This window comes from Neolamprologus brichardi, chromosome 16, assembly GCF_056152115.1.
Source record: "Neolamprologus brichardi isolate AB-2024 chromosome 16, ASM5615211v1, whole genome shotgun sequence".
Taxonomy (NCBI): Eukaryota; Metazoa; Chordata; class Actinopteri; order Cichliformes; family Cichlidae; genus Neolamprologus; species Neolamprologus brichardi.
Genome location: NC_142119.1, coordinates 9,219,036 through 9,243,984, shown reverse-complemented (window position 1 = coordinate 9,243,984; position 24,949 = coordinate 9,219,036). Strand labels below are relative to the sequence as shown.

At 39.7% G+C, this 24,949-nt stretch overlaps 2 protein-coding genes across 4 annotated transcripts; both read left to right on the top strand.

Annotated features, from left to right (window-relative positions):
• The first annotated feature begins 618 nt into the window (after positions 1-618).
• hao2 (hydroxyacid oxidase 2 (long chain)) lies at positions 619-13,191 on the top strand. Of its 3 annotated transcripts, XM_006793598.3 has the most exons (9): positions 619-732; positions 2,335-2,388; positions 7,420-7,572; positions 8,793-8,944; positions 10,992-11,275; positions 11,679-11,897; positions 12,249-12,407; positions 12,542-12,611; positions 12,741-13,191. In XM_006793598.3, the coding sequence occupies exons 2-9, from the start codon at positions 2,342-2,344 to the stop codon at positions 12,794-12,796; spliced, it is 1,140 nt and encodes a 379-aa protein (XP_006793661.2). In that variant the 5' UTR covers positions 619-732; positions 2,335-2,341; the 3' UTR covers positions 12,797-13,191. The 3 variants fall into 3 exon arrangements, with proteins under 3 accessions (XP_006793661.2, XP_035764961.2, XP_035764960.2); XM_035909068.2 differs by lacking the exons at positions 619-732; positions 2,335-2,388 and adding an exon at positions 6,773-6,860; XM_035909067.2 differs by lacking the exons at positions 619-732; positions 2,335-2,388 and adding an exon at positions 7,007-7,091.
• An 86-nt stretch (positions 13,192-13,277) lies between these two features.
• si:rp71-68n21.9 (kelch-like protein 9) lies at positions 13,278-23,875 on the top strand. Its single transcript, XM_006793720.3, has 11 exons — positions 13,278-13,866; positions 14,739-14,792; positions 15,924-16,054; positions 16,325-16,509; positions 16,600-16,732; positions 17,178-17,374; positions 17,627-17,702; positions 17,909-18,466; positions 18,679-18,858; positions 19,075-19,188; positions 22,228-23,875. The coding sequence occupies exons 2-11, from the start codon at positions 14,788-14,790 to the stop codon at positions 22,725-22,727; spliced, it is 2,079 nt and encodes a 692-aa protein (XP_006793783.2). The 5' UTR covers positions 13,278-13,866; positions 14,739-14,787; the 3' UTR covers positions 22,728-23,875.
• The last annotated feature ends 1,074 nt before the right edge of the window (positions 23,876-24,949 follow it).

Genomic DNA, 24,949 nt, shown 5'->3' with positions numbered 1-24,949 from the left:
GAAGGAGATATGAAGATAGGGTGGAGGGTTAAAGAGTACGTGTGAGGGAGAACAGTAGGAAAGTTGTGAGGGCATCAATGAGGAAGAAATAAGCTTCAAATAAAAATCAAAAATAATAAGGGAGGGATGTCTGAGAATAGTCATGCCCTTGCTGAGGAGACAGGATGGCTACATGACATAGACAGATAAGGGAATTTTCATGCAGCAGTGATTCTGGGGATTTTTCAAAGATAGAAGGAAGCTTTCAAACAAGTATAAAGAGATTCTGTCTCATTGTACAACCAGTCATATTCTTCTAATGTGCCCACAGACTCCCCGTCTTTCTGTGTTAATGAACCGTTAAACTTGAAAACTTGCTGAGACTTATTTGCCACAGTTTGAATAACAAAGAAGAACAGGAGGTGTTTGTTGCTCCAAGTGTTCTAAGTATTTCCACATGTCAAACACAGACGTCTAATCGATATTGTGGGTTTAGTATATTTATGAGTGATGGATCAATAGAACTGACCTGACCAAGCTTTTGGTGGTTTTTGGCACAAAGAAAGACCAGCAAAAAGAGTGCTGACGAGTGGCTTAGCTGTTGTTGACCCACTGTGGGCGGAGCCTCACACTGTGAGAGAGCTTGTGGTGGGGGAGGTAGGATTCGGGGGCTGCACTGCCCTTTGACACGACCTTGCCACATGAGAAGGGAACCAACACCTACTGTAGGCCTGCCAAAGAGCACAGGTTAAGGTAAGACACTGAATTATCCACTTCAGCAACGATCTACTTACACTGCCTTCCCGTTATTGGATTCATCTAAATGTAGGATCTCAGGATTTATCCGCCAAATAAATTAAAAACAGCAAAGTGTCAGTTTCTGTTGATTCTACTTCTTGGTGAGCAGCATTACTTAAGCCAGTGTACCATACACCAACCTACTGAATAACAGTAGCTCATTAAACCTTCAAACTGCTTTGTATCTTACATTGAAAACCAAACACCAGGTATTCTAGAAATCTACCTGGACAATGTGCTCACAGCCGCCATTCAATGGAGCTAAATAACTGACACCTTTCACAGTCTACACAGGACAGAGGCTTACATTCATCACACACATTCAGCCACACTTAAAAAACTGAACCTAAAAATAAACATAATATCTCAGTCCTGCCGAGCTGTAAAATAAACAGTGCAGTAAAAGCAGGTTATTTTTGTGTTATACACATTTTTAGTAAACTTTTTTTTTAAAAGGAGATAAGAAAAATCTAACTGAGCAAATTATCCCATTTGTATTCAAGTATTTTTATTAAAAGGTTTAAATAATACATAAAAACTGGGATATTAATACATTCAAGTTTAACAGACCTCTGAGCGCAGGGTTGAACAAGGTACAGAACAAGGTGTTGTGCTGTAGTCTTAGATGTATAGAGTTCACGGATGACAGACATTAAATACAAGCTCTTTATCTGGTTTGCAGATGTTGACTGGAGCTTTAAGAAATGACCTTCATTCAGTATTAGACTGCCCTCAAGTGTTCATAGCTGAAAGCTATTCTGAAAGGTTTTCTGTTCTAAAAGGTTTTTGTAGGTTACTATTAAATAATACTTAACACAGTGGATTAACTAAAAACAAATGCCGCCTTATCTCTGGATACGATTTAAATTCACAAACTTTGTCTTCACTTTGGTGAAAAATCTAAAACAACCAATTCTTTAAAAAATAGCAGGCACAGCTTTTATATCTCAAATGCTAGTAGACGTAAGTATAGCAGCATAGTTACTATATAGCAGACACAGCAATAATACGTTTTTAATGCACCTTTTTTCTGACAGCGGATGTCAGAAAGTGTTATTTCCCAACAGACATGGGAAATAACACTTAAATTAACTGTTTAGGTGAACTCCTTAACTAGTAATTACACATCAATTGTTTTAATTGGCATAAAAAGAATAAAAATGGTGTACAAAATAACAGAACTACTAACAGTATTAATTTCTGTAGTGTTGTTATTTTATATTTATGGACTTGAAGTGCTAGTACATGAGCAGAAGTCAGAAAAAGGATCAGTACTATTAGCTGTAATCATAGCAGTATTATGTGTAGGAAAGAGCTGCGATGTCCGTTTGTCTGGTGGTTGTAGTTGTAATACTTGTAATACCACTAAAATGTAGCAAATGTAGCAAAAGAAGCAGTATTAAAAGCACCACTGGCATAGTACGAGTGTTAGTAGTGCTGTGGAACTAAAAGCAATATGGGTCACATAATTGGCAGTAACGGTAGCAGTAGTAGTTGTAGTAGCAGTATTGCCAATAATAATGTTGTGCTCACATTTTGGTTGTGGTCTGTTTACAGGTTATGAATGTGTCAGGAAAGAAGCTCTGCTAAGAGAATGAACAATTGTAATCGGTGAGTAATCGATACAAATTTAACATCCGTTTTATGCTTTCTGTCTCCCGATTCATTGACTGCACTGCCAGAAAGTTTTTGTCAAGTCTTGACAGGGCAGAGAATATAAATTAGCAGGGATTGTAAACACATTAGTTTTCTGCATATGTCGGCCATTCAGCAAACAGCTTCGGTTCCAGTCTTGTTCAAGCTTTGGATAGTTAAATGGTCTTAAATGTCATCAAAGCTTTCTTAGCAGTTTTACCACTCAATGATGTTTTCATAAAAAATAATAAGATAATAATAATAAGAAAAACGTTTTAACGTTGATTAAATTTTTATGGTCACGTTAATAAGTTAATAAGACAGAGCATGCAAGTTTTCTATATCTAAAATTTAGATACAGTGTTAATTACTGTCATGGATAAAAGAGCTAATGAGTTCATTTTCAAAACATTTTGTTGCTTTTCTTATAACAATTTATTAGCTAGCTTGTCGTCCTGTTTCGTCAGACCTTTTTTCGTTGCTGTCACTTAAAACAGATAAATTCTTTATATTTTATACATTTATTAAGATAAAACATATTTCGTAGCGTGAGTTGAGAATGACATTTGTTTATTTATTTACTTAATTAACTTTTACTTACACTTAAATTCATTAGTAACGTATCTCCAGCTGGAACGAACCATAAACAAATATAGTGTGGGGGGGTTCTGTCTGTAGCAGACAGACTTCAAGACAAATATAAACATACAGAGAAGTGTCTTTGGTTTTTAATTTGTATTTTAGACCCAATTAAAACAGTCAAACACACTTTAATTATTAAAAAAATATTTAAAAGTATCTAAAAATGTCGATAAACATTTTTTAAGGGAGCCTAAAATTCAATAGGCACGCCCCAAGATTTTGAGATGAGTCACAGGTTGGTTCGTGTCCCAATTCAGGGTCTGCACGCTTGAAGTACGCGCACTATGCGTACTACGTACGGTGCATACTATAAGTACGAGAAGTGCGGGAACGTTACATACAGCTTTGTGTGACAGAAATGAAGGAGAAAAAATGTTTTGTTGGTCATTTATTTTTGTCATGACATCACTTTGATTAGTTGAGTATCTGAGGCTGAGACCACAGGACTGTAAAACATGATAGTTGGGCTTCATTTCTGTACTGAACAGTCATTTCAAGAGTAGTTAGTAAATAACAATTAGCTCTTGTTGTTCATGAGACTAAAGTCATCTCACTGTGGTAATGTAAATATAATATGGCCAATATCATAGTATTGTCAGATTATTATGATATATATATATATATATATATATATATATATATATATATATATATATATATATATATATATATATATATATATATATATATAAAGTGCAAGGCTTGTGAAATTGTGAAATGGGACGGTCTAGCTTCCGTTGCGCTGCCCAGGTTGCCTAGCAACCATGATACTAACAGCTGGAAACGTTTCATACAGCTTTGTTTGACAGAAATGAAGGAGAAAATCTTTTGTTCATTTGTTTGTTTGTTTCTACATGAGCTTTGATCATTCTCTGTAAGATTAAGCTCAACTATTGAACGGCGTATATTTTAAAGTAAAGGCTTTAAAACCAAGTTAGTACAAACGTCACTAATGTCACATAACTTTGCCAACATGTGGCCAACAGTAATGTTTTAATGTTCTTCGTTATTAAACATTTGCACATAAATAAGTGACATAAGATTCAGTACTTACTTAAAGTTTACTCTTCCGGCGCCCCTCATCCGCTGTTTTTTTCGGCAAAATTATCCACACCCACCGCTGAGCTATGCATTCTGGGATATGTTGGGCCACGAAGTCTACACCGCCACGTCCTTAAAATTCAGGGAAATGAAGGACGCATTTGAGGGCCGCATTTGGAGCAGCCTTCGAATTGGGACAGCCTTCGTCGTGTCGCTGTGACATAATCGGCCTTAAATTGCTGCCTTTAAGGCTGCAGACCCTGAATTGGGAAACAGCCAAGGTCATTCAGCATTTCTTTCACAACTGTCCCACCTGCTAACGTGCTTGTATCAGCACACCGAGAAAGGGGGAAAACGGGCACCTGAACCTGGTAGGCCCATGTTCATGTCACAATTGCAGCTTAGCCTTCATATTGGCTAAATTTAAGCGACATCCACGTGAAGACTCAAAGGGTCTATGCTGTGGTCATAAATGGACAGACGTGGTTATTAACAGATAGGCCGAGGCATTTAATCAATGGTCAGTTGGTACTAAGGTGTAGTGATGGGTCGTTCGCGAACGAAATGGCTCTTAGAGCCGGCTCTTTGAAGTGAACGACGCGAGCCGGCTCCTTATTGGGAGCCGTGAGGTTTTTTTTTTCTTTCTCTCACCCTCTCTCTCGCCCTTTTTTCCACTAAACTCCGCACGCGCGGCCTGTACTTTGCGCTGGGCAGAGGGGGGAGGGGCGTTCAGAAATCATGCAGGCCCATATGACAGAGAATGTGCATCTTCTTTTTGTTTTCATATTTTAATTTATATTTAATTGTGTTGTGGTTTGCAGTGTTTTGTGTTGTTTCACGTTAAATTTGGTTAAAAGGAAAAAGCTGAAAATTTAAGTAGTTAAAAGTTTAAAATGTGAATAGTTGTTTTTTGTATTATATGATTTATTTATTATATTTTATGTGGAGTGAATAAATAAAAGTATATTTATGGTGGCCCTTAGAGACAAAGCACGTACAAACTCCAAAACACGTAAAAACTCCAAAACACGTAAAAACTCAGACGCACTTACAAACCCCGAAGCATGTACAAACTCCAAAACACGTAAAAAGTCAGAAGCACATACAAACTCAGAATCACGTACAAAAGACAACAGAAGTGCTCCAGGATGCTAGGGCGCAGTGTTGAGCTTTTGTTACCTCGTGGCTACACAAGCCAGCAAGTACCAACGACCGGATTTGGTGTGTGGTAGTAACAGGTAAATGATTTTTTTTTTAATTATTTGAATAAATATGAGTGCTTGTCTATAAATACACAAACAATACACACATGCTTTCAATTGTGTAATTTAAGTGATCTGGGTAGCTCTGTTTTGGAAGTTCAGTTAACGCTAGAAATGTGTTTTGGAGTTTGTATATGCTTTAGAGTTTGTACGTGCTTTGTCTCTAGGGGCCATATATAAACATATATAAATAAAACCACTTTTTTTTAACATTAGTAATTCCTTTTCTGCATAATTTTATATTATTGTTAATGATTAAATAATTAAAGCAACAAAACAACCTGAAGAGCCGGTTCGGAGCCGAAAGAGCCGGCTCTTTTTAGTGAGCCGAGCCGAAAGAGCCGGATCTCTAAAAAGAGCCGGAAATCCCATCACTACTAAGGTGCCCAAAGTGTTCTAAGAAAATATTCCAAGATGAATCCACACCTGCGCTTCTAGATATCTTAGTTGTAATGGGTAGTTATTTGAGTTACAATTGTATTCCTGTCAGGACAAAAGATTCTGGTTATTAATAATAATAATGGATTGGATTTATATAGCGCTTTTCAAGGCACCCAAAGCGCTTTACAATGCCACTATTCATTCACTCTCACATTCACACATAGCTTGGAGGCAAGCTACGGTTGTAGCCACAGCTGCCCTGGGGCAGACTGACAGAAGCGAGGCTTCCATATCGCACCATCGGCCCCTCTGGCCAACACCAGTAGGCGTTAGGTGAAGTGTCTTGCCCAAGGACACAACGACCAGGACAGAGAGCCCAGGGATCGAACCAGCGACCTTCCAGCTAAAGATACACTTCCCAACCCCCTGAGCCACGGTCGCCCTATTCACCTCTGACCTCTGGTATCAACAAGGCATTTTCTTCCAGAGAACTGCTGCTTGCGGGATTTTTTTTTTTTAGCCAATTCCCTGTAAAAATAAGAGATGGTGGTGCTGGAAAATCCCAGTAGATCAGCAGTCTCTGAAATACTCACACCAACCCATGTAGCACTAACAAGCCTGCCATGTTTAAAATCACCTTTCTTCTCCATTCTGACGCTCAGGTTGAGCAGGTCATCTCATGTCTACATGTCTAAACGAGTTGCTGCTTTGTGATTGACTGATTAAAGGCATTTTCATCAACAAGTAGTTGGACAGGCGCAGCTAAACTTTTTTTCAGCGTAAGTATGTTGAGCATACCCTCATCATTTTATGCTGACTGTTAAGGACATGTAACAAAACAGGAGCTCCCACCTGACAAAAGGCCCTGTTGTATATAAATTAGCATGTAGGATCCTGGGTAAACAGTGAGTAAATATGTATGCCCATATGCTGTATGTTCCATCTGGACCACACGACACTGTCAGATGCCTCTCGTCCTCACTATAGTCGCAGTCATCATCAGCACATTTCCAGCTTGTGTAAACACAATAAGGCCAGGGGTCACCTGCTGGTCACTTACACTGTCAGCGGCTCTCATAATGCCGCAATGAAAGTTTGATTCTGATTGAGACAAAAGCAAAGGTAGGAAAACAAGAACTTGGACGCAAACTAGAGGAAAAAGGAAAACGAAACCAGTTTATGTTTCTTACTCAGATGTGCAGAACTTTAACTGGCGGGTCATCGATTGCACTGCATTCACTGATAGGAGGGGCATTTCAGTTTGAGCAGCGATGTCGCAATAGTTAGTGCTTCACAGAGGCTGTGTCCTTTTAGAGTAGGGGAATTTTGTTGTTGGAATATCAGTAACTTGTGGTAAGTCTTGAAGCTGTAACTTTACACATGCAGAGCGACTGGGGCTGTTTGTCTCGCTTGCAATGCAGAAAATTCTGTTTAGCCGGTTGAGTGAACAGATAAGATAAAGCTGTGGTAAAGTCAGCAGTGCTTGGCATTGACCAGCAGTAATTTTAAATACTAGAAATCTTTATTTTCAGTCAGTCACAGGTTATATAGCATGTTGAAATGCTTTCATTTAAAATGATATGCACAGATCTAAGAGTACACATATCAATACTTGATTATATTTTCTGCTGCTTTGTTGCCAAGATTACACTGAAATCTGAAAAATTCTGCTCCTACACAGAGAGGGAGTTTGTTGTGGAGAGATGCAGATGGTATGCCTGACAGACTTTGAGGAGTATGCTAAGGAGCATCTCTCAAAGGCCACCTGGGATTATTATGCAGCTGGAGCAGATGAATGCTGCACCAGGGACGACAATCTGCTGGCTTACAAAAGGTACAGTGAGCAAAATAAAGTTGATCCAGACATTCAAGGTTATTGCACAAGCATAATGCACGTGTTTCCATAGTGATTTTATTTTTTTTTACAATGTTTGTCAGACCGTCTATCTAAAGGCAGCACAAAGGAGAAACATTTTGACGGTCATTGTGACCACAGACATGCAGGCAGCACTGCAGTGGTGCAGCTTCAACACACTAAAGAAATAATCTCTACATTATGAATAGAATAGGAGCAAACACAGCTGAAAAACATTTTCAGTACCGAGCCAAAGATCATGTGAGTGCACGGCCTGTTTCTGTGGACTTTGGATGGCTGTAAGTGATTTCTGTAGTACAGTTTTTGTTGCTGTGATACCAAATAATCAGTAACAGGCTGTTTGGGTTTTACTCAGTGTTGACGCTGCACCGTTCCTCCAACTTCCTGTGGTGAACAGTTTGGAAAGTTGCACTACTGCTGGGATAAAGAATTTTGGGGAGGATGTTTTCTCCCGTGTCTCCTTCTGCATTCCTCTCAGCTTTTCTAATGTCTCCATGAAGACTGATAAAGTGCCTATTTTGTAAAGTCACAGTGTATGTTTTTGCCACGAGTCTGTTACCATTTTGCAGATAACTTTTGTCCCTTTGAGAAATGATCACATTGGATTGTTTCCTTAATATATCACCAGTAATAGCTTTGGGGAAAACAGAATCCCCAAGTCCTCTTCACATTCAGAGGAATATAACTTCATTAGGAAAGTGTCTGTGTAGGTTCTCAGTCATCCAGGTCATAATAATCCAAGGAGCTTGGAAAGAAAAGCAGCTAAGCTAGACTCGTCACACGAGCCAAGGCGTAAAAAGGGTTTGTGTCATTTTTCACTCTTCACTTTCCCTTTTTCACACCTTTCCTCGTGTAATGAGGCACATGATCAGAAGTGGGTCAGCAGCCGTCTTAGGGACAACTCCCACTAGAGCTTTAAATACCTGGGACCGTCCACCATTTGGTCTTAGAACTGAAGAAGCTTCTCGGATGAGCGTTTAAACGTCTTCAGGAAACTTAAAGAAGTCCAGTTGCTTCCTTACTGATGTGTTATCATGACAGGGTTTTGACCCTGAGACACATTCTTTTTAAAGTGAAGCTTCTGCTGAATGAGTATACACAATACAGTAAAATATACAAAGATTTTCTCGTACCATGTGATCTTATTAGTTACATGTTCGACTGTGCTTCACGCTCAGGATCCGTCTGAGGCCTCGTATCCTGCGGGACGTGTCAGTGAGCGACACACGGACCACTGTGCAGGGGACAGAAATCAGCTTTCCTGTCGGTATCGCACCTACTGCCTTTCACTGCCTGGCCTGGCATGAAGGAGAGGTAGCCACAGCTCGGGGTAAGGACTTTTGTGTCAAGATTATGTGGGTCGGTGAATGGTTTTCATATCTATATGAATCAGTCTTTCTGTTTGTCTGTGTGCTTTTTTTACTTACTAGATTATTTTAAAGTCTAAGAGTGTTTCACACAGAGTTAGATCCTTGCTAATTAGTGCTTAGTAGCAGCTAATAAAATAGTAGAATTTAATTGACTGAAGCTGGAGTGCAGATGGTGTGAGCCTTGGGACAAGCCGTTATTTGTCAGAGAATTTCATTGGCAGCTTAACTGTTTAAGGGTGTTTTTACACCTGTAGTTAGTTTCCTGTGGTCTGAATCAGTTGCCCACTTTGTAAATTTGTAGTTTTTTCCCATGGTTAGATTGTTACACAGAGAAAAATTCAAGTGAACTCCAAGCGAACTAAAATGCATCATTATTCACAAAGTGAGAACATTCACTGAGCTTATAGGCCAAATGTGTCTGGGGCAAGAGCAACAAAAGTGAATGCAAGAGAAAAAGTGCCATGTTATGGACTATTGGAGACTGTGGAGAAATTACATTAATTTCACTGCTAGCTGGCATCTATGGTACCCTGATACATTCCAGCATGCAAAGCATACATGGCTAGTGAAAGGTGTTTAGCTCAAACTTGTAATGTACTTCTGGTAGTTGGATCAGAGTTGAACTTTGGTTGGCACTCGTTCACACTGTAAACTAATCACTCTGGAGTTCGTTTGGAGCCCAACTGAGACAAACTCCTCGAAAAGCTCTTGGTGTGGTTGTTGGAGTTGTTTTGGTCCACACCTGAGTATGATTACCATGTTGACACCTGCACAAGGGAAACACACTAAGGGGGGAAATGAACCAGAGTTTGAATTAAACACACTAAACACTGAAAACACTCTAGGAGGCTTCAAGCCTAATATTTCATAACCTTAAGCCTTGAGATGTGTGTTATTGATAGGGCCACGATTAGTTGACTAGTCACGATTACGTCGACTATCAAAGTCGTCGACGACTGATTTAATAGTCGATGTTTGAAGCTTTGTAAGATCACAAAAGACGCAGGAATAAGTAGTAGGATTTAAGAGTGTAATAACGGACTGAAACAGAAGATGACAGCACTGCATGTACAAGGATGCCAGCTGCCGTTAAACCCCAAAGAAGAAGAAGTAGCTCTGTCCCAGAATTCATAGCACTGCCCAGCTCAGTTTCCAACAATGGCAGCAGCTAGTTAGTTTTAATATTACTCTTATTATTCTTTCTGGGTCACAAAATAAACGTTTAACATATTTTTAGGCGAGAATGTAACTGTAAACCTGAAATATCTGCTCAGTTTATCAAGACAAAATTTTCAAAAGCGCTCCGATGGTTTCGGACACGTCTGTTACCCACTAGCTCGATAGCTAGCCGGGGACAAGGCTCACTAGAACCGTGAGAACACCGGACTCAGGCAAATCGTTTTCAAACCCACTGCTGTCTTTCGCTATTCAGGTTAAACATGATATATAAGTCACTTAGATAACTTAAAAATGTTATTGTTTGGCTTTTTTTAGTATTTTATTTGTTCCTGAGTAAATCGGTTTGGCTGAGATTAAAGTTATAGTTTTTACACAGCTGAATAAACGTCAAGCAGACAGCTGATTATCAGAAGTGTGAGATGCTCGAGAATATACTCCGGTGTCCTGTTATATTTTAGATAGCAAGGAGTTTATTAAACTTCACCGAAACAATCTGCAAACTTCATTAAAATTTAATAAACTATCATCTTGTCTTTATTTTTAGTTAGCACATACCTTAAACACTTAAAGCTGTAAGCTAATGATAGTTATATAAGAGCAGATACATGCTGGTGCAATAAGCTGTATGCTGTACATCCAATGGATGATGATCTGATTAGTCGACTATCAAAATAATCGTTTGTGGCAGCCCTAGTTATTGAGAATCTCACCCACATCTGCTATGGACACCAAAAACACTTTTTACATGAGGCTGTAAGTATGCTTTTGCTGTAGAGTTGGACATTTAAATGCGGGAGTCGTAGTAACACCCCAGCCTTCACCTCACAGCCACCGAGGCGCTCAACACCTGCTACATCACCAGCACGTATTCCACATGTTCAGTGGAGGAGATCGTGGTGGCAGCACCCAACGGTTACCGCTGGTTCCAGCTGTATGTGTACCGAGACAGGAAGCTGTCAGAACAAATGGTGCACCGCGTAGAGGCGCTCGGGTACAAGGCATTGGTCCTCACTGTCGACGTCCCCTATACTGGAAAGCGCCGCAATGACATTCGCAACCAGTTCAAACTTCCACCACATCTCAAAGTAAAGAACTTTGATGGAGTATTTCAGGTAACAGCCAACATTTTTCTCTATATTCATTGTGCTCCAAAACATGCAAGTACTTTTCTAAGAACACGAAATGAGCTAAGACAAAGACTACTCATATTCAACTGTTTTTGATGTTGATTTTATACCGTCATAAATGGCACAGATGCAATCGTCGCCCCTTGGCAGTAATTTCAATGCTAATTTCTAAGAATCTATTACCTTACAGTCTGGAGTACAGTATTTGTCCATCAGGAAGGTGGACTTCAACTTATATATACAAGATATCCAAACTCTAATGTTACTTAAATGCACCAGCAGTGTCAGAGTTGTCCCATTATTGCATTTTCAGTAAAAACAGCATATTTGTAAACCAAAGTGAACACTTAAGAAAAGTTGTACAATCACAAACATGCACTGTAAGCAGGAGACAGCAGGCCCAGAGGAGTATGGGATACCAGCGAACACCCTGGACCCCTCAATCAGCTGGAAGGACGTCTACTGGCTACAGTCCATCACACGCCTCCCTATCATTATCAAGGGTATCCTGACCAAGGAGGATGCCGAGCTGGCCGTGGAACATGGTGTCCAGGGCATCATCGTGTCAAACCACGGGGGTAGACAGCTGGACGGAGGCCCAGCCTCGGTATTCGCTGACCACATTCATTGCTACATTCTTTTATTCAAGGTCATATTCATAAAATGTACGATAGATAACCTGTGAAAGTCTGGGATTATTAGTCTTTTTGTTTACCTCTTCACAAAACAGATTTTCAGTCTATTTCACAGCATTTTTCAAATTAATTATGTTACCGCTTCATAGCAGTAAAATTTCATAGCAATAACCCGAGCTGCAGAAAGTACGGGGTTGCTATAATCTAATTTCAGCACGTTTTTTCTTTTTGTTTGTTTGCTCATTGACCTATAGTAGCTTACTCAGATGCATATCTGACTGTTCAATGGTGCAGTAAGGTTATCTCTGTCTCTGTTATAACAGATTGATGCGCTGCCAGAGATTGTGGAAACTGTACAAGGCAGAATTGAGGTCTATGTTGACGGAGGAATCAGAACAGGAAGTGATGTACTGAAAGCGCTGGCCTTGGGAGCCAAGTGTGTTTTCATCGGCCGTCCAGCAGTGTGGGGCCTCGCATACAAGGTACGATTATGACAGCACATTGAGGTGTTTGTTTTCATTGAATGTAGTAATTATTTAGTTAACACCAAGTACGCATTTGAGATTACAGAATTCAATTTGCTTTTAATTTAAATATGCCCTGTGTGATCTTTTAGGGAGAAGAAGGAGTGAGGGAAGTACTGCAAATCTTAAACGATGAGTTCCGTCTGTGTATGGCTCTATCAGGTGAGTCTGATGCAAACTTGAAGGACATGGCTGTAATCATGCTAATATATAAACAGGCTTTAGGGAACATTTCAGCATTGTTTTTATTACTGTTTTATATTTATATATTATATACGTTTATTGATCCAGGTTGCAGGAATGTAGCTGAAATCAACAGGAACCTCATTCAGTTTTCCAAGCTGTGACCGCCAGCTGAGGGCAGCACTGAGGACAATTATCCCACTAAACCAGACTGAGACTTAAACAAAGAGCCTGAGAATTCATTATAACAAAAAAACAAACAGAAACAAATTTAGCTCACGCAGTACATGCAAACAACCATCATCAGGAATAAATTGTGGGACTTCAGATATATATTCATGCCAGACTACACGAGTGAGTGTTTTAGAAAGCTGGGAGTCAGTTCAAGGTTTATCAAGCTGTTTTAGATCGTGAAGGGAGGGAAGGATGGAGGCACTTACCATGAAAGCTTTTTTTTTTTCTATTCTGCTGTAACGAATCAACATGAGTGCACTCTGTACACTGTGGTTTGAAATGCTGCCAGTTCTTATGGCTGAATAAACTCTAGCATGTGGCAAAATATCTGTTGCTCTTTCCTGGATTTATTAATTTCATGTGATAACTGAAGTGTAGTATCTGATCTGATCTATATGAAAATTAATGTTTGAACTTCTAATAAGTGGATTAGCTGCAGGTCAGGTTCTCATCAGAACCAGAGAAGTTCCAAGTTGAAAAGTTTATGTTGTCTGTTGTCGCTGCGTTATGTCTTGTTCAGTATGTTGCATATTTTTGGCTTCCATTCATCTTTTAACTATAGACTTTAAAATGCCATTAAGCTAAAACCCTAATTTGAACAGTGCAGTTCCTCCATTTGCAAAATCATGCAAGCACACAAGGTCACTAAAGGCCCTGTGTGTGTCAACATGTTTTATTAAAAACCTGAAAACAAAAACAGCTTCTGAATCAACTTTTCTTATTTCGCTGACATGATCTCAAGTGTGACACTGTCGGGTGGAGAGCATCAAAATGCGGAAAGAAACCTAAAGTGAGAAAGAGAAGTAGCACAGGAAGTAACTGAGGTCTTGGTTAAGCTAAAACGGTGAAGCTCACTCAGACGCTTCAACTCTTCAACCAGCTGGCACAGTGGAGCAGACATTTTCTGCTCAGTCTTTCTTTTTAGAGTTTGTTTTGGATCAACTGCCAGGCTGGAGGGAGGGCTCGGGTCCAGTTTGCTGAGGAAGCTTTCTTCTTCCAGGTAGGTCACCCACAAATGTCCCTTTTTTGTACTTTTACAAAAGTGCAGGTGAGGCAGCTGCACAGCACACAGCAAAGTGCCACCAAGTCGTGTGCATATTTCAGCTGTACAAGGATACTACAGAAGTGTAGCGTTTCACTTATTTATAACCAGTTACCTAGATATTATTGGTATTAAAGTCTTCTCATTGTTATTAAGAGTTGAGGTAAAGTGCAAGTGTGTGCACAATCGTTGACAATGAGCTTTATGTACGAGGTCAATAAAGGTCGAACGCAACAATATCAACCTTTCAAAAAGCAAAACCAAAGCGTTTGTCACACAGCTGATCTTATCCGCTTATCTGCTGACAAGCATGCTAATCATATTTTCAGATTGCTGAACAGTAGCCGTGAAGTTGGGTTGGGTTTTGTGCATAACAAGAAAAAATATTACAGAATTTTTTACAGACTGTACGTCAGTTTCTGCATGCACATTTGAGGTTTTCTTCACGAGGAAATGCGAGAGCTGTGATGGGAATGATAATGAGAGCATTTGAAGTGAAGTTCAGTGAAGGTTGTGTTCTCTGCCATCATGTGAGGCCACATCAAATATGCTGTGAAAAAACAAGAATGCTGCAATAGGAAACTTTGAAGCACATCTGACTAAATTATCGTGCGAGACCAACAAAACAGCCTAACAGAGAAGTGTTATTTCTGTGTCGAATCCATACTCAAGTACAAATCTTTGCCCAACTTAGAAAAGCATTGTGTGCGGACCTAAGCTAGAAAGAATTTACTGTAGTAAAGTAGACACCGCAAAAAGGTGCTTTGTGGTCCACAAATACATTTATGCAACACAAATACATTGTTACTTTTTTTTATTTCTTCATGTAGGAAGTCTCATCAGCGAAACAACAGTCCTCAACCCCAAGAGGCCAATGACATGGGGTAAGGAAGGTTTTCATCATTACATTAGATCTCATCATTTCTCATCTGGTTAATCAATATTCAACACTTTTGTGAAACATACAATAGAAATGAGTTGAGGATATTTTTTTTAGGTGAAGGTTTTAGAAGAAGGAGCAGAAGAAAATTCTTTAGAGACGTTTTTACCAGCCACAACGAGGCTGACGTTTTCACTCAGTGTGTGTGTGTGTGTGTGTGTGTCTTATGGGAAAATGTGGTTGTGGAGACACCTGCTGCAGCAGGAACACCCACCCAAAAAAGTAGTTTTGAGCACTTCTGCAGGTGTTTTCATGTTTATATCTGTATGAAGACAGATTTTGTCGACAGCTGAGAGAGTTGCAATCACAAAGCTGCAGAGCGGAGGTTGAGTTTAAAAGATGAGTGTGTTCTGAGAAGTCTCTCGTAGTGCAGTTTCACTGAAAGATTACTCATAACTTGTAACATATTGCATCTCATCACACGTGTAATTTGTAACCAAGTTAGGATCTGCTTGTCTATAGCACTTCGAAAACATGGGAACATGTTTTTGAGCAGTGCTCTGTAGATTGTTGATGGGTCGTAGATTTGGATTTTATTCTATATGCGAGGCCATGTCTTCCTATTGTCGATGGAACAAACATGTCATGTAGATGCCTTTTCACCTGAGCGTAAGACCCACAGCAGGAAACCGTTTTAAGAGGAGACATAGTGCACTTTTTTTTTTAAAAAGTCCACTGCTTCCTCTTTTTCAGGCCACAGGACACGCACTACAAAACAGATAAGGGACTTTTGCAAATTAGGCCTTCTCCCAAGAAAAAAGCATCATTAATCATATGTTTCAGATCTGAGATGCTTTGAGCGGTAGAGAGGGTCCGCTGAAGAAAGCAGCATTTTTACACGCTTCTAAGAGGAAGTGCCGAGAGGCAAAACAGAATGAATATTCCTACCAATTAAAAACAGCGTAGCTGAAACCTAAAATAAACTCACCAGATGTTTAATTTGTGACCTTGTTTGCACTAGTGCACATAATAAGTTTATAAAACCATATCTATAATTCTGCAACATTGTTTGTCACTTCGTAAAATGACAGCGAATGACAGACCTGTTCTTTTACTGTGAATCCTTCCTGTGCAGGGCGAATGGAGACGACAGCGGGGCAGGTAGGCTGAGCCGCAGACTGTCTCGTCTAGGCAGCAGGAATCAATCCAGGGATCAGAGACACCCGGCTCAGCCAGAAAGACCTCCTCCTCCTCCTGTTCAACAAGGTGAGTGTCCATGGTGACACAGAACTATCAAATGTCAACATTTTGTGTTCAATAATGTTAAATCTTATCTTTTACAGTGGGCTTTTTCTGCTTAATATGTGCTTACTTTGGCTTTTCTGATTCGATTTTGATGCTAAATCTTTCATGTTTCCACTGCAGCAGAAATCCATTATTTGTTCTTAGCTGTAGCTCAGCGTACCTGCAGCATCAGCAGGAGTATTGGCTTCTCTCACCTCTCAAATTCAGTGAAATATGTGTTTTCCTCCATAGATGACAGGCCAGCTCCACCAGCACTTGTTGTGCCTCCTGCTCCAGCTCCAGCACCAGTTTTTGTTCTCCCACCACCCATGGAAATACCACCTAAACGCCCTGACAAATCAACAAAGCCCAAGCTTCCTCCCCGGCCCCTGTCCAAGGTGTTCAGTAGCACTGAACATGGAGAGGATGTGTTAAAGGTCTTTATTACTGTCTGAACAGCTGTTTGTTATTAAATTATTTTGAGGGTTCATTTTAACAACTAACCCATCGAATTATTTTCCCCAAAGGGCTTTGATAGTTTTCGGGGAGACGAGACGCTCTGTGATGTCGTCTTAGTTCCTGGAGATAGCAAGGAAAAGTTTCCCGTCCACAGAGTCATCATGGCTTCATCCAGCGACTACTTTAAAGCGATGTTCACAGGTTTGTTGTCCTTTCTATCGTTGAGGCACTGCATTGAGAAAGAAAGGTAACAGTGACATTGTAGTCATCATACAAGTGCAGTTTTGTAGGAAGGAAGTATGTATGTTTGTAACGCAGTGCAGCAAACAGAAAAGGTTTTCTGTTTGCTTAACTCAGACTTACTCTTTAGATAGATAAACATTAGCAAGCATCTTAAAACCCCCAAAAGGAAGTCTGTTTAGAGATTCTGGCTCCTCTTTGCTCACAGCTTCCTTTGAGGTGAGATTTTCACAGAAGATATTTACATCTGAATACATAATGAACTATTTGCATAAACTTCATGTTCCGCGTTGTTACATCTTTGCATCTTGCTGACCGTGCATCATGCCTACACAAGGCAAATCTTCTAAAGCAATGCAAATACATGCTTTCTGTCTCTTTTTGATCCTTGCTTATTCTTGTTCAGGAGGCATGAGGGAGCAGGAGATGAGAGAGATCAAGCTGCATGGGGTCACTAAGTTGGGCTTAAAGAACATTATAGACTTCATTTACACATCCAAAGTGAGCCTCGACATGGGCAATCTTCAGGACACACTGGAGGCCGCAAACTTCTTGCAGGTCATGCCAGTCCTGCGGTTTTGCAATCAGCTTCTGAGCAGTGAGGTGAGCACTTCTTCTTTCAGTTTAAGGTCACATTCGTTCAGGATTCTGCTAATTATATTCAAGTACACTGGAGGCCTAGCTAATGAGCTGCCAAATCCCTCTGATTGCTTCTTTGTCCTTCACATGCACTCAGGATCAAAACATAATATGACATTGGAAGGGAGCCATAGCAACGAATGACAATGCAGTATAGAGCAAAGACTGTTAACTCTATCTGTTTGATGACTCTATTTTCTGTGTTGTTCATTGCAGATCACTATTGATAACTGTGTGGAAGTTGAGCGCATAGCCACAGACTTGCTTCTAGAGGACGTTCAGCAGAATATCGGTAAGTGATGTGATCTTTGATTATCAGTGGTTATTATTTAATGGTTATTAAATGTTTCCAGTCATCAGCACTACCTGAAATAAGCATATCTATCCTTATATCATCCTCATTGTATGTGGCCCCTCATAGTTAAATAGAAAACTATATCTAAAACTCTAATAAACTTGGTAATTTTCATTGATTGTTGATTATCTGTATAACAACAGGTGAGTTTGTGAGTGAGAACCTCTCAGAGTTAGTGGAGTGTGGCCGCTACCTTGAGCTCTCGGAGACCAGCATGGCCAACGCTCTTGCCAGCAATTTGCTGAAAGGTTTCTCGGAACTGGAGCTCTATCATATTGCAAGAGGATGGCTGGACCACGAGCCTGCCAAACGCCGAACTTCGGTTTATGCCTTGATGCGGCATATTCGCTTCCCACTGATGAGCCCCAGTGAGCTGATTCAGATCTCTCAGGATGATGAAGAAGAAGGCGACTCTCTGATGCGCTCTGAGACGGCCTGTGTGAACCTCTTGCTGGAGGCCAGTAACTACCAGATGATGCCTTACATGCAGCCAGCCCTGCAAACAGAGAGGACACAGATACGGTCAGACGCAACTCATATTCTGGTCCTGGGTGGTGTAATGCGACAACAGCTGGTGGTGAGCCGGGAGTTAAGGCTGTACGACGAGAAAACCGGCCATTGGAGGGCCCTGAAGCCCATGGAGGTGCCACGCTATCAGCATGGCGTGGCTCTTCTAGGCGGCTTTCTCTTCATTGTTGGAGGTCAGAGCAGAGTACACACATAAACATACAAACAGCCAATTTAAGCCATGTGTTCATCTAACATGAGTATTTAATTTTGTATAAGCCAGCGTTTTTAGTTCAAGCATCATCAAAACTAAGCATGAATAAATGATCTACATTGATATGAACAGGTTGTAATTGGCCTTTTGTTGCAATCGCCAAGGTAACACTGAATCTTTTCGACTTCTCAGGTCAGAGTACTTACGACACAAAGGGCAAGACAGCCATAGACAGCGCCTACCGCTACGATCCACGATTTGACAAGTGGTTACAGATTGCGTCACTCAATGACAAGAGGACTTTCTTCCATCTCAGTGCCCTGAATGGGAAGCTGTTTGCAGTGGGAGGAAGGAACGCCTCAGGAGAAATTGGTAAACTGTAACAAATTTCTGATGATAACCGCATCCTTTTTACCATTCAGTTCTTTTTCCATTAAAAAGTAACGTTTGAATTGTTCAAAAGATGTTTATGGACACTGCTGCTATCACTGATCTGTTATAGCTCTCCCTATTAGGATTATTTACTGCCATTTAAAAAAAGTATTTGCTGAATAAATTGCATAAACATCCCTCTGTGATTTTGCTCAGACACGGTGGAGTGCTACAATCTGAAGAAAAATGAGTGGACCTTTGTGAACAGTATGGTGGAGCCCCACTATGGACATGCTGGAACAGTCCATGAAGGCCTCATGTACATTTCAGGTAAGACAGCAAGAATTAACCCTGTTAAAACAAATCCTGCAGTATAAGATTATAAAGTAATTCCTAGCATTTACAGATTTTTCCAGCTTTTTTTTTTTAAACATGAGAAATAGGCTGTATTTACACCTTTAATATGACCTGATAAGTCCACAATTAGTGATAAGTCCTGCATTAAAATCTAAAGTAAATACAGTTGATTTACAGTTGTACATAAATAGTTTAGAAACACAACCAATCCATTAAAAATGAACTTATTTAATTGATTTATAATTTTGTAAAATTATGAAAGCCCAAGTGGTCACGCTGGAGGATTTCTACTGTAGCAGAAGCAAAGCTTATGAAATCTGTCTTAAATCTAACTTAAAATCTTAAAGGAGCTTCAAATACAGGTGTGTTCACTTCACCTGTTGAGAAAAACACATTTCCAAATCGGACTTTTAGTCAAAACTTGGTACTAACAGCACTCTCCTGCCAATTAAAGCTTATCTCTTACAGCAAGATTCAATAGTACTTATAGCGTAAAGGTAAGCTTTGTGTATTTTAACAGGAAAATGCCAAAACTATTTACATATATTTAATATTTCACCATCTTTTCAGAATCCCAGCTAGTGAAAAGGTTTGCAAAACTCCATTTATTATTTAACTGTATTCACCTATTATTATTATTATTTGATTCACATTATCTTCATATCTACAAATTGGGTGAGTGAAAGCATTTTTTCTCATCCTGTTACATTTTCAGCTCTTGTGAATGTTTAATTTTCTCAGTTTGCACGATTTCAACATCTGACTGACTTTTTACATCATAAATGTTATTGTTTAGTTCACTTCTGTCGTTAAAATGTAGCTATATGAGAGCATGCTAGCAAACTAAATAGTAAAATGTAACAATTCAAAGCAGATTTCAAAAGGTTAAACACTGTGCTGCACAGAAGAGTGTTAAATGCCACTGAATGGAGTCTATTTGTCATTATGTTTGCAATGCAAATGACAAATGACCACACAACCATTTCGAGAACTGTTGTTTCAGTTTCGTTTCAATTATACATTTTCTACAAGAGAGAGCGATCAGTGCCATGGTCAGAGTTAGAGGAAGATTCCTCTTGTCGTTAAAGAAAAAATGAGGAACTGACACTTAGGCAAGAGGTTGCAAATAAAACAGTTAGCAAGAAAGGTTTATTGTGACTGTCTACAGTTGTATAACAATGATACTTGACTTCTCCCTTTTTTACTCAGAGTCATCAATAACAGGTCAAATTTGTGTTTGAACCATGCGCTTTGAATTGGTTCGTTTTAATTTTTTTTTTTTTTTTTGCACGTCGAGATGTTTTGTCAAAGTTTTAAAAGGGCTGTCTGGTAAGAACAAGAAAACCCACCCTGAAAAAATGCATTAGATAATGCTTCACGGCTGACCTATTTGAAACCACTTCCTGTTGAGATGCACAGTCTCATGAGCGGCTCTCACCCAGCTCTCAGGCCTGTTTCTTAGCAACCTTGGACAGGAAAACGGCTTTTAGAGTTGAGAGCAGAAACACGGGTTTCACTTGTGAATCAGGAAACCTGTAGTTGAAGGGGACCACATCACTTTGCAACAAAGTTCAAACCCACAGTCTGAAGTTACAACATATATCTGCATTATAGCAGTTTGAAGACAACAGCACATACTTTACTTGGACATCTACACATCCATTCTCTTTCTACCTGAGGTTCTTTGAGTTAGACAGCACGCATGTCATCAAGAAGCCCACAGTGGTAATGCATGTAATTTGTAATTAAAATAACCTGATTCCTCAATTATTGAATTAGTCGTTAGGTGTACAAGGATCTAGGGTTATTTTCACTTTTCAAGAGGGCAAGTGTTAATTAATTTTCTGACTAATGGATCATTTGAACTCTAAAGTAAACAAGACAAACCTTCACCTAATGACAAAACAGCCATTGCTCTGGATGACAAACACCTTGGCATTCATAAATAATAAGCAAAAGATCAAAGAAAGAACACTGGCATTGCATTCATGGCGTGAAAGGAAGGATGTTACTCACATCTGTTTTTAATGTTCGGCCACAGGAAGCAATGTGTCCATTGTGTCATACTCTTCTGCAGATGTTCACATACATATTGATCTTATAAACAACATCTGCTATTTCATCAACTCTGTATTCTTTTTGATTAAACACATTTTAGTTTATTTGTTAGAGATAGAAAGTAACTAGGTCACTTTACCTCAGTACTTCAATAAAGCATAAAAATTCTTGCAGTTTACTCTGGTATTTACGTTATTCTTTAACCATACTAAATTTCACAGTGCAATATTATACGACATATTATAGCTTACAACATTTATTTGAAAATTAAGACAAACATGGATTTTTAATATTTACTTTTCATACATATAACAAAATAAATAAATAAGTAGCATGCTCTGGGTTTGTTTTGCAGCCACGGGACCTAAGCAACTTGCACTAACTAGACCAAGACCTCCTCTGTATATCAGAGTATTCTAGAGTCAAATGTGAGGCAGCTAAAGCTTGCACCACATTGGGTCATCTAACAAGAAAATGATCCCAAGCACCCTGCAAATCTACAGCAGAATGGCTAAAAAGGAGAAAAATCAAGGTTTTGCACTGGCTCTGTCAAAGTCCAGACTATGCACACTTAAAAAACACTGTATGTTAACAAATACAGACAAACCTAATTGAACTGAAGCAAATGTTGTCTCTAAATGTTATCAGAGACTGATAGGCTTATAGAAAAAAAATTAGGCTAAACTAAAGATGGTTCTAAATGCTGTTAAATCACGAGGTTTAGGTACTTTTTCACAGGATTTCATAGAGTTCTGCAGAAAAGATTTTTTAGCATGACTGTACCAACTTGTATTAGTACAAATAATATCTAGAGTCACATCATATCAGTCAAAAAGAACATTTTACTGGACAATGAATAAGTAGGATTTTTATTGGAGTATTTTGAAGCAGTGGTATTTATGCTTTTACTTGAATTAAATATCTGTATACCAATCCTGTTCTTGTGCCAAACAGGCGGCATCACCCGTGACACCTTCCAGAAGGAGCTTTGGTGCTACGACCCGGTCGCTGACACGTGGAGTCGACGGGCCGACATGACGGAGCTCCGTGGCCTGCACTGCATGTGCACTGTGGAAGACAGACTCTATGTCATGGGCGGAAATCATTTCCGAGGCTGCAGCGACTACGACGACGTGCTGGGCTGTGAATACTACAGCCCTGACACAGACCAGTGGACGGTGGTGTCACCAATGCCTCGGGGCCAGAGCGACGTAGGTGTGACTGTGTTCAATGGACAGATCTACGTGGTGGGAGGATATTCCTGGAACAGCAGATGCATGGTCGACATCGTGCAGCGATATGACCCAGACAAGGACGTGTGGGACAGGGTGTTCAACGTGCTGGAGCCTCTGGGGGGGATCCGTGCCTGCACAATGACAGTTCATCTGCCAGAGGGGTCAGTAGATGAGGCTCAGATACAAGATTGCCCACTTCCCACAGCTAAGAGCTCATAGCCACAGACGAGGGGGTTTCCGGCTGTTGCTGCTGTGAGACCACAACTGACATGATGAAATTTACCTGCACGCTGTGGCGAAAAGACGGCAAAACAGGAAGTAGTGTGGGTTGCAAACACAAGTTGCATGTGCAAGCAAAGCAGGCTAGCTTACATTAGCATTCGGTAGTTTGAAGACTTTACTCGTACTTACAAACACTGCGCTCTTGTTAGTATCGTTCCCTGTCCTTTCATTTACTGCCAGCTATGTGGCACCCCAGCTAATCTGTTGATTATGTAATGAATATGCATAATGTACATAATGCCTAAACAAAAGCTCAAACCCACCTTCCTGATCAGTTTGACTGGACATTGATTCACTTGACACTGAAGGCAAGCAAGTCAGAATTAGAGGCAAAATCATCTTTTCATATAAATTAAACTGAAAAATTGAATTAAGAGAGAAAATCGACGTTATTTCGAATGCTATTTTTGTATAGTTTGTAATTCTGTAGGCTTTTTTGATCTATTTATTTTTTTCCATCTCTACACCGAAAGGAATTAGCTGAATGATTTGTGTCATGATGACACCACAGGGTTTTGGGCAAACATTGGAAAATAAAGAAGTTTTTATGGCACGGAGTCATAAGATTTCAGCTAGACTGTAGCTTCAAAGACAACATTTTGGGTGTGGAACTTCCTATTAATCAAGCCTGTATCCAACACAGACAGTCATGCTTTCACGAGGTTTGTTTCTGCTTTTAAACATAATGTAATAAGCAAAGATGTCTGTAAATCCTTTCCATTAAATTTCATGCTGCAACACAGAATCGCATTATTCGCTGTACGCAAAGTCCTCTCAGCCATTAACACATCAGACTGTTGTTCCATAGATCCAAAATAGCTCACACACATTCACTCTTTGATGTTTGATGTCAGCAAATGACGATGAAACTCCCCTTGAGACTTTATCCTTCACCTCCTCAGCACACAGCTATCTTATCGGCTGCTTTGCCGAGGTCTTCCTAATAGAAACACTACCATGCAGTGCAGGAGTGTGCGTGGATGAACTGTTGTGGTTTCTTTTTATGTGTGTTTAAAAAGTCAGCCAAAGTTGCTCTAAGCGAGTGCTAGCGCTGCACTTCACTGTTAGCACTCGTTTTCAGTATATTGACCTAATTTTATTAAACTGTTGAAAACTTAGTGTAAAAAATAATAAAGCTTCTACATCAGAATACACAATTAGCCTATGTGTAATAGGATATGATGCCGGAAACAGTGTCATTGTCAGCTATAGGTCAGTTCCAAGAAAAGTATCAGCTCTATATATGATGATTGTGGTGCAACCATTAAAATTTTGTAACACCCAGGAGTTTCCACCCCAGTGACCAGTGTACCCACTGCTGAATAAACCGACTTTATAATAATAATCCATGTATATGTAAAAACAAAGTTGCCTATCTGGCAGACAGATGTTACCTTGAAATGTCGACTGTTGTTTTGTTTGGCTCATGTAGCCTTGCACCTTTCTAGACAGACTTTGATACTTAATCATTGTTAGTAGAGTGCACATCTCATCTACTCGTGTTTCCCCTTAAAGAATCCCTATAAAACCTCTCCTTTGAAAATCTCAATAAAGCAGAGAAACAAGTCTGAAATAGACTTGTTTATATCAGTATGCCTGGACGGTAACATTAAAAAGGGGGTTTTCTAATATTCAACCATAGTAATCTAACTGAGTTTTACATAGTAGTTGAAGAAGTACTCCATAGTCTGCAGGCATAAATAGTTAGAGAAAAGGGTTAACTAGCAGCCAATCAAGCAGTAAAGCCAATGTGGAAGTGCCTAAAACTGCATTTCTTAAAATGGCCACTAGAAGTTAGCTAAAAGTGACTTAATCCAAATTGACAACCTCCAGAATTAAACTGTGAGGTCGGTGCTGAACATAGACAGTATAAAAGATAGATGTAGCTTCCAAGTCTGAAAAGTGAAGCAAGCATAGTTGTAATGAAGTCCAGGAAAACCGACCTCGGTTTGCTCTCTCTGTGATCTCAGCAAACACTTATGTGATGACTTTCTAGCCTTTACAGCTAGATTCAGGTCACACTGAGCAGAAAATCATAGTCATTCTTATGGTCAGAAAGCATGGTTAGCCATGGTTCTCATTAACTAACTTCTCAGTTACAGGTTGTTTCCTAGTAAGTGTGTGGCAGTCAGATCTTTCTTGCACAGCTCTCTTAAGGT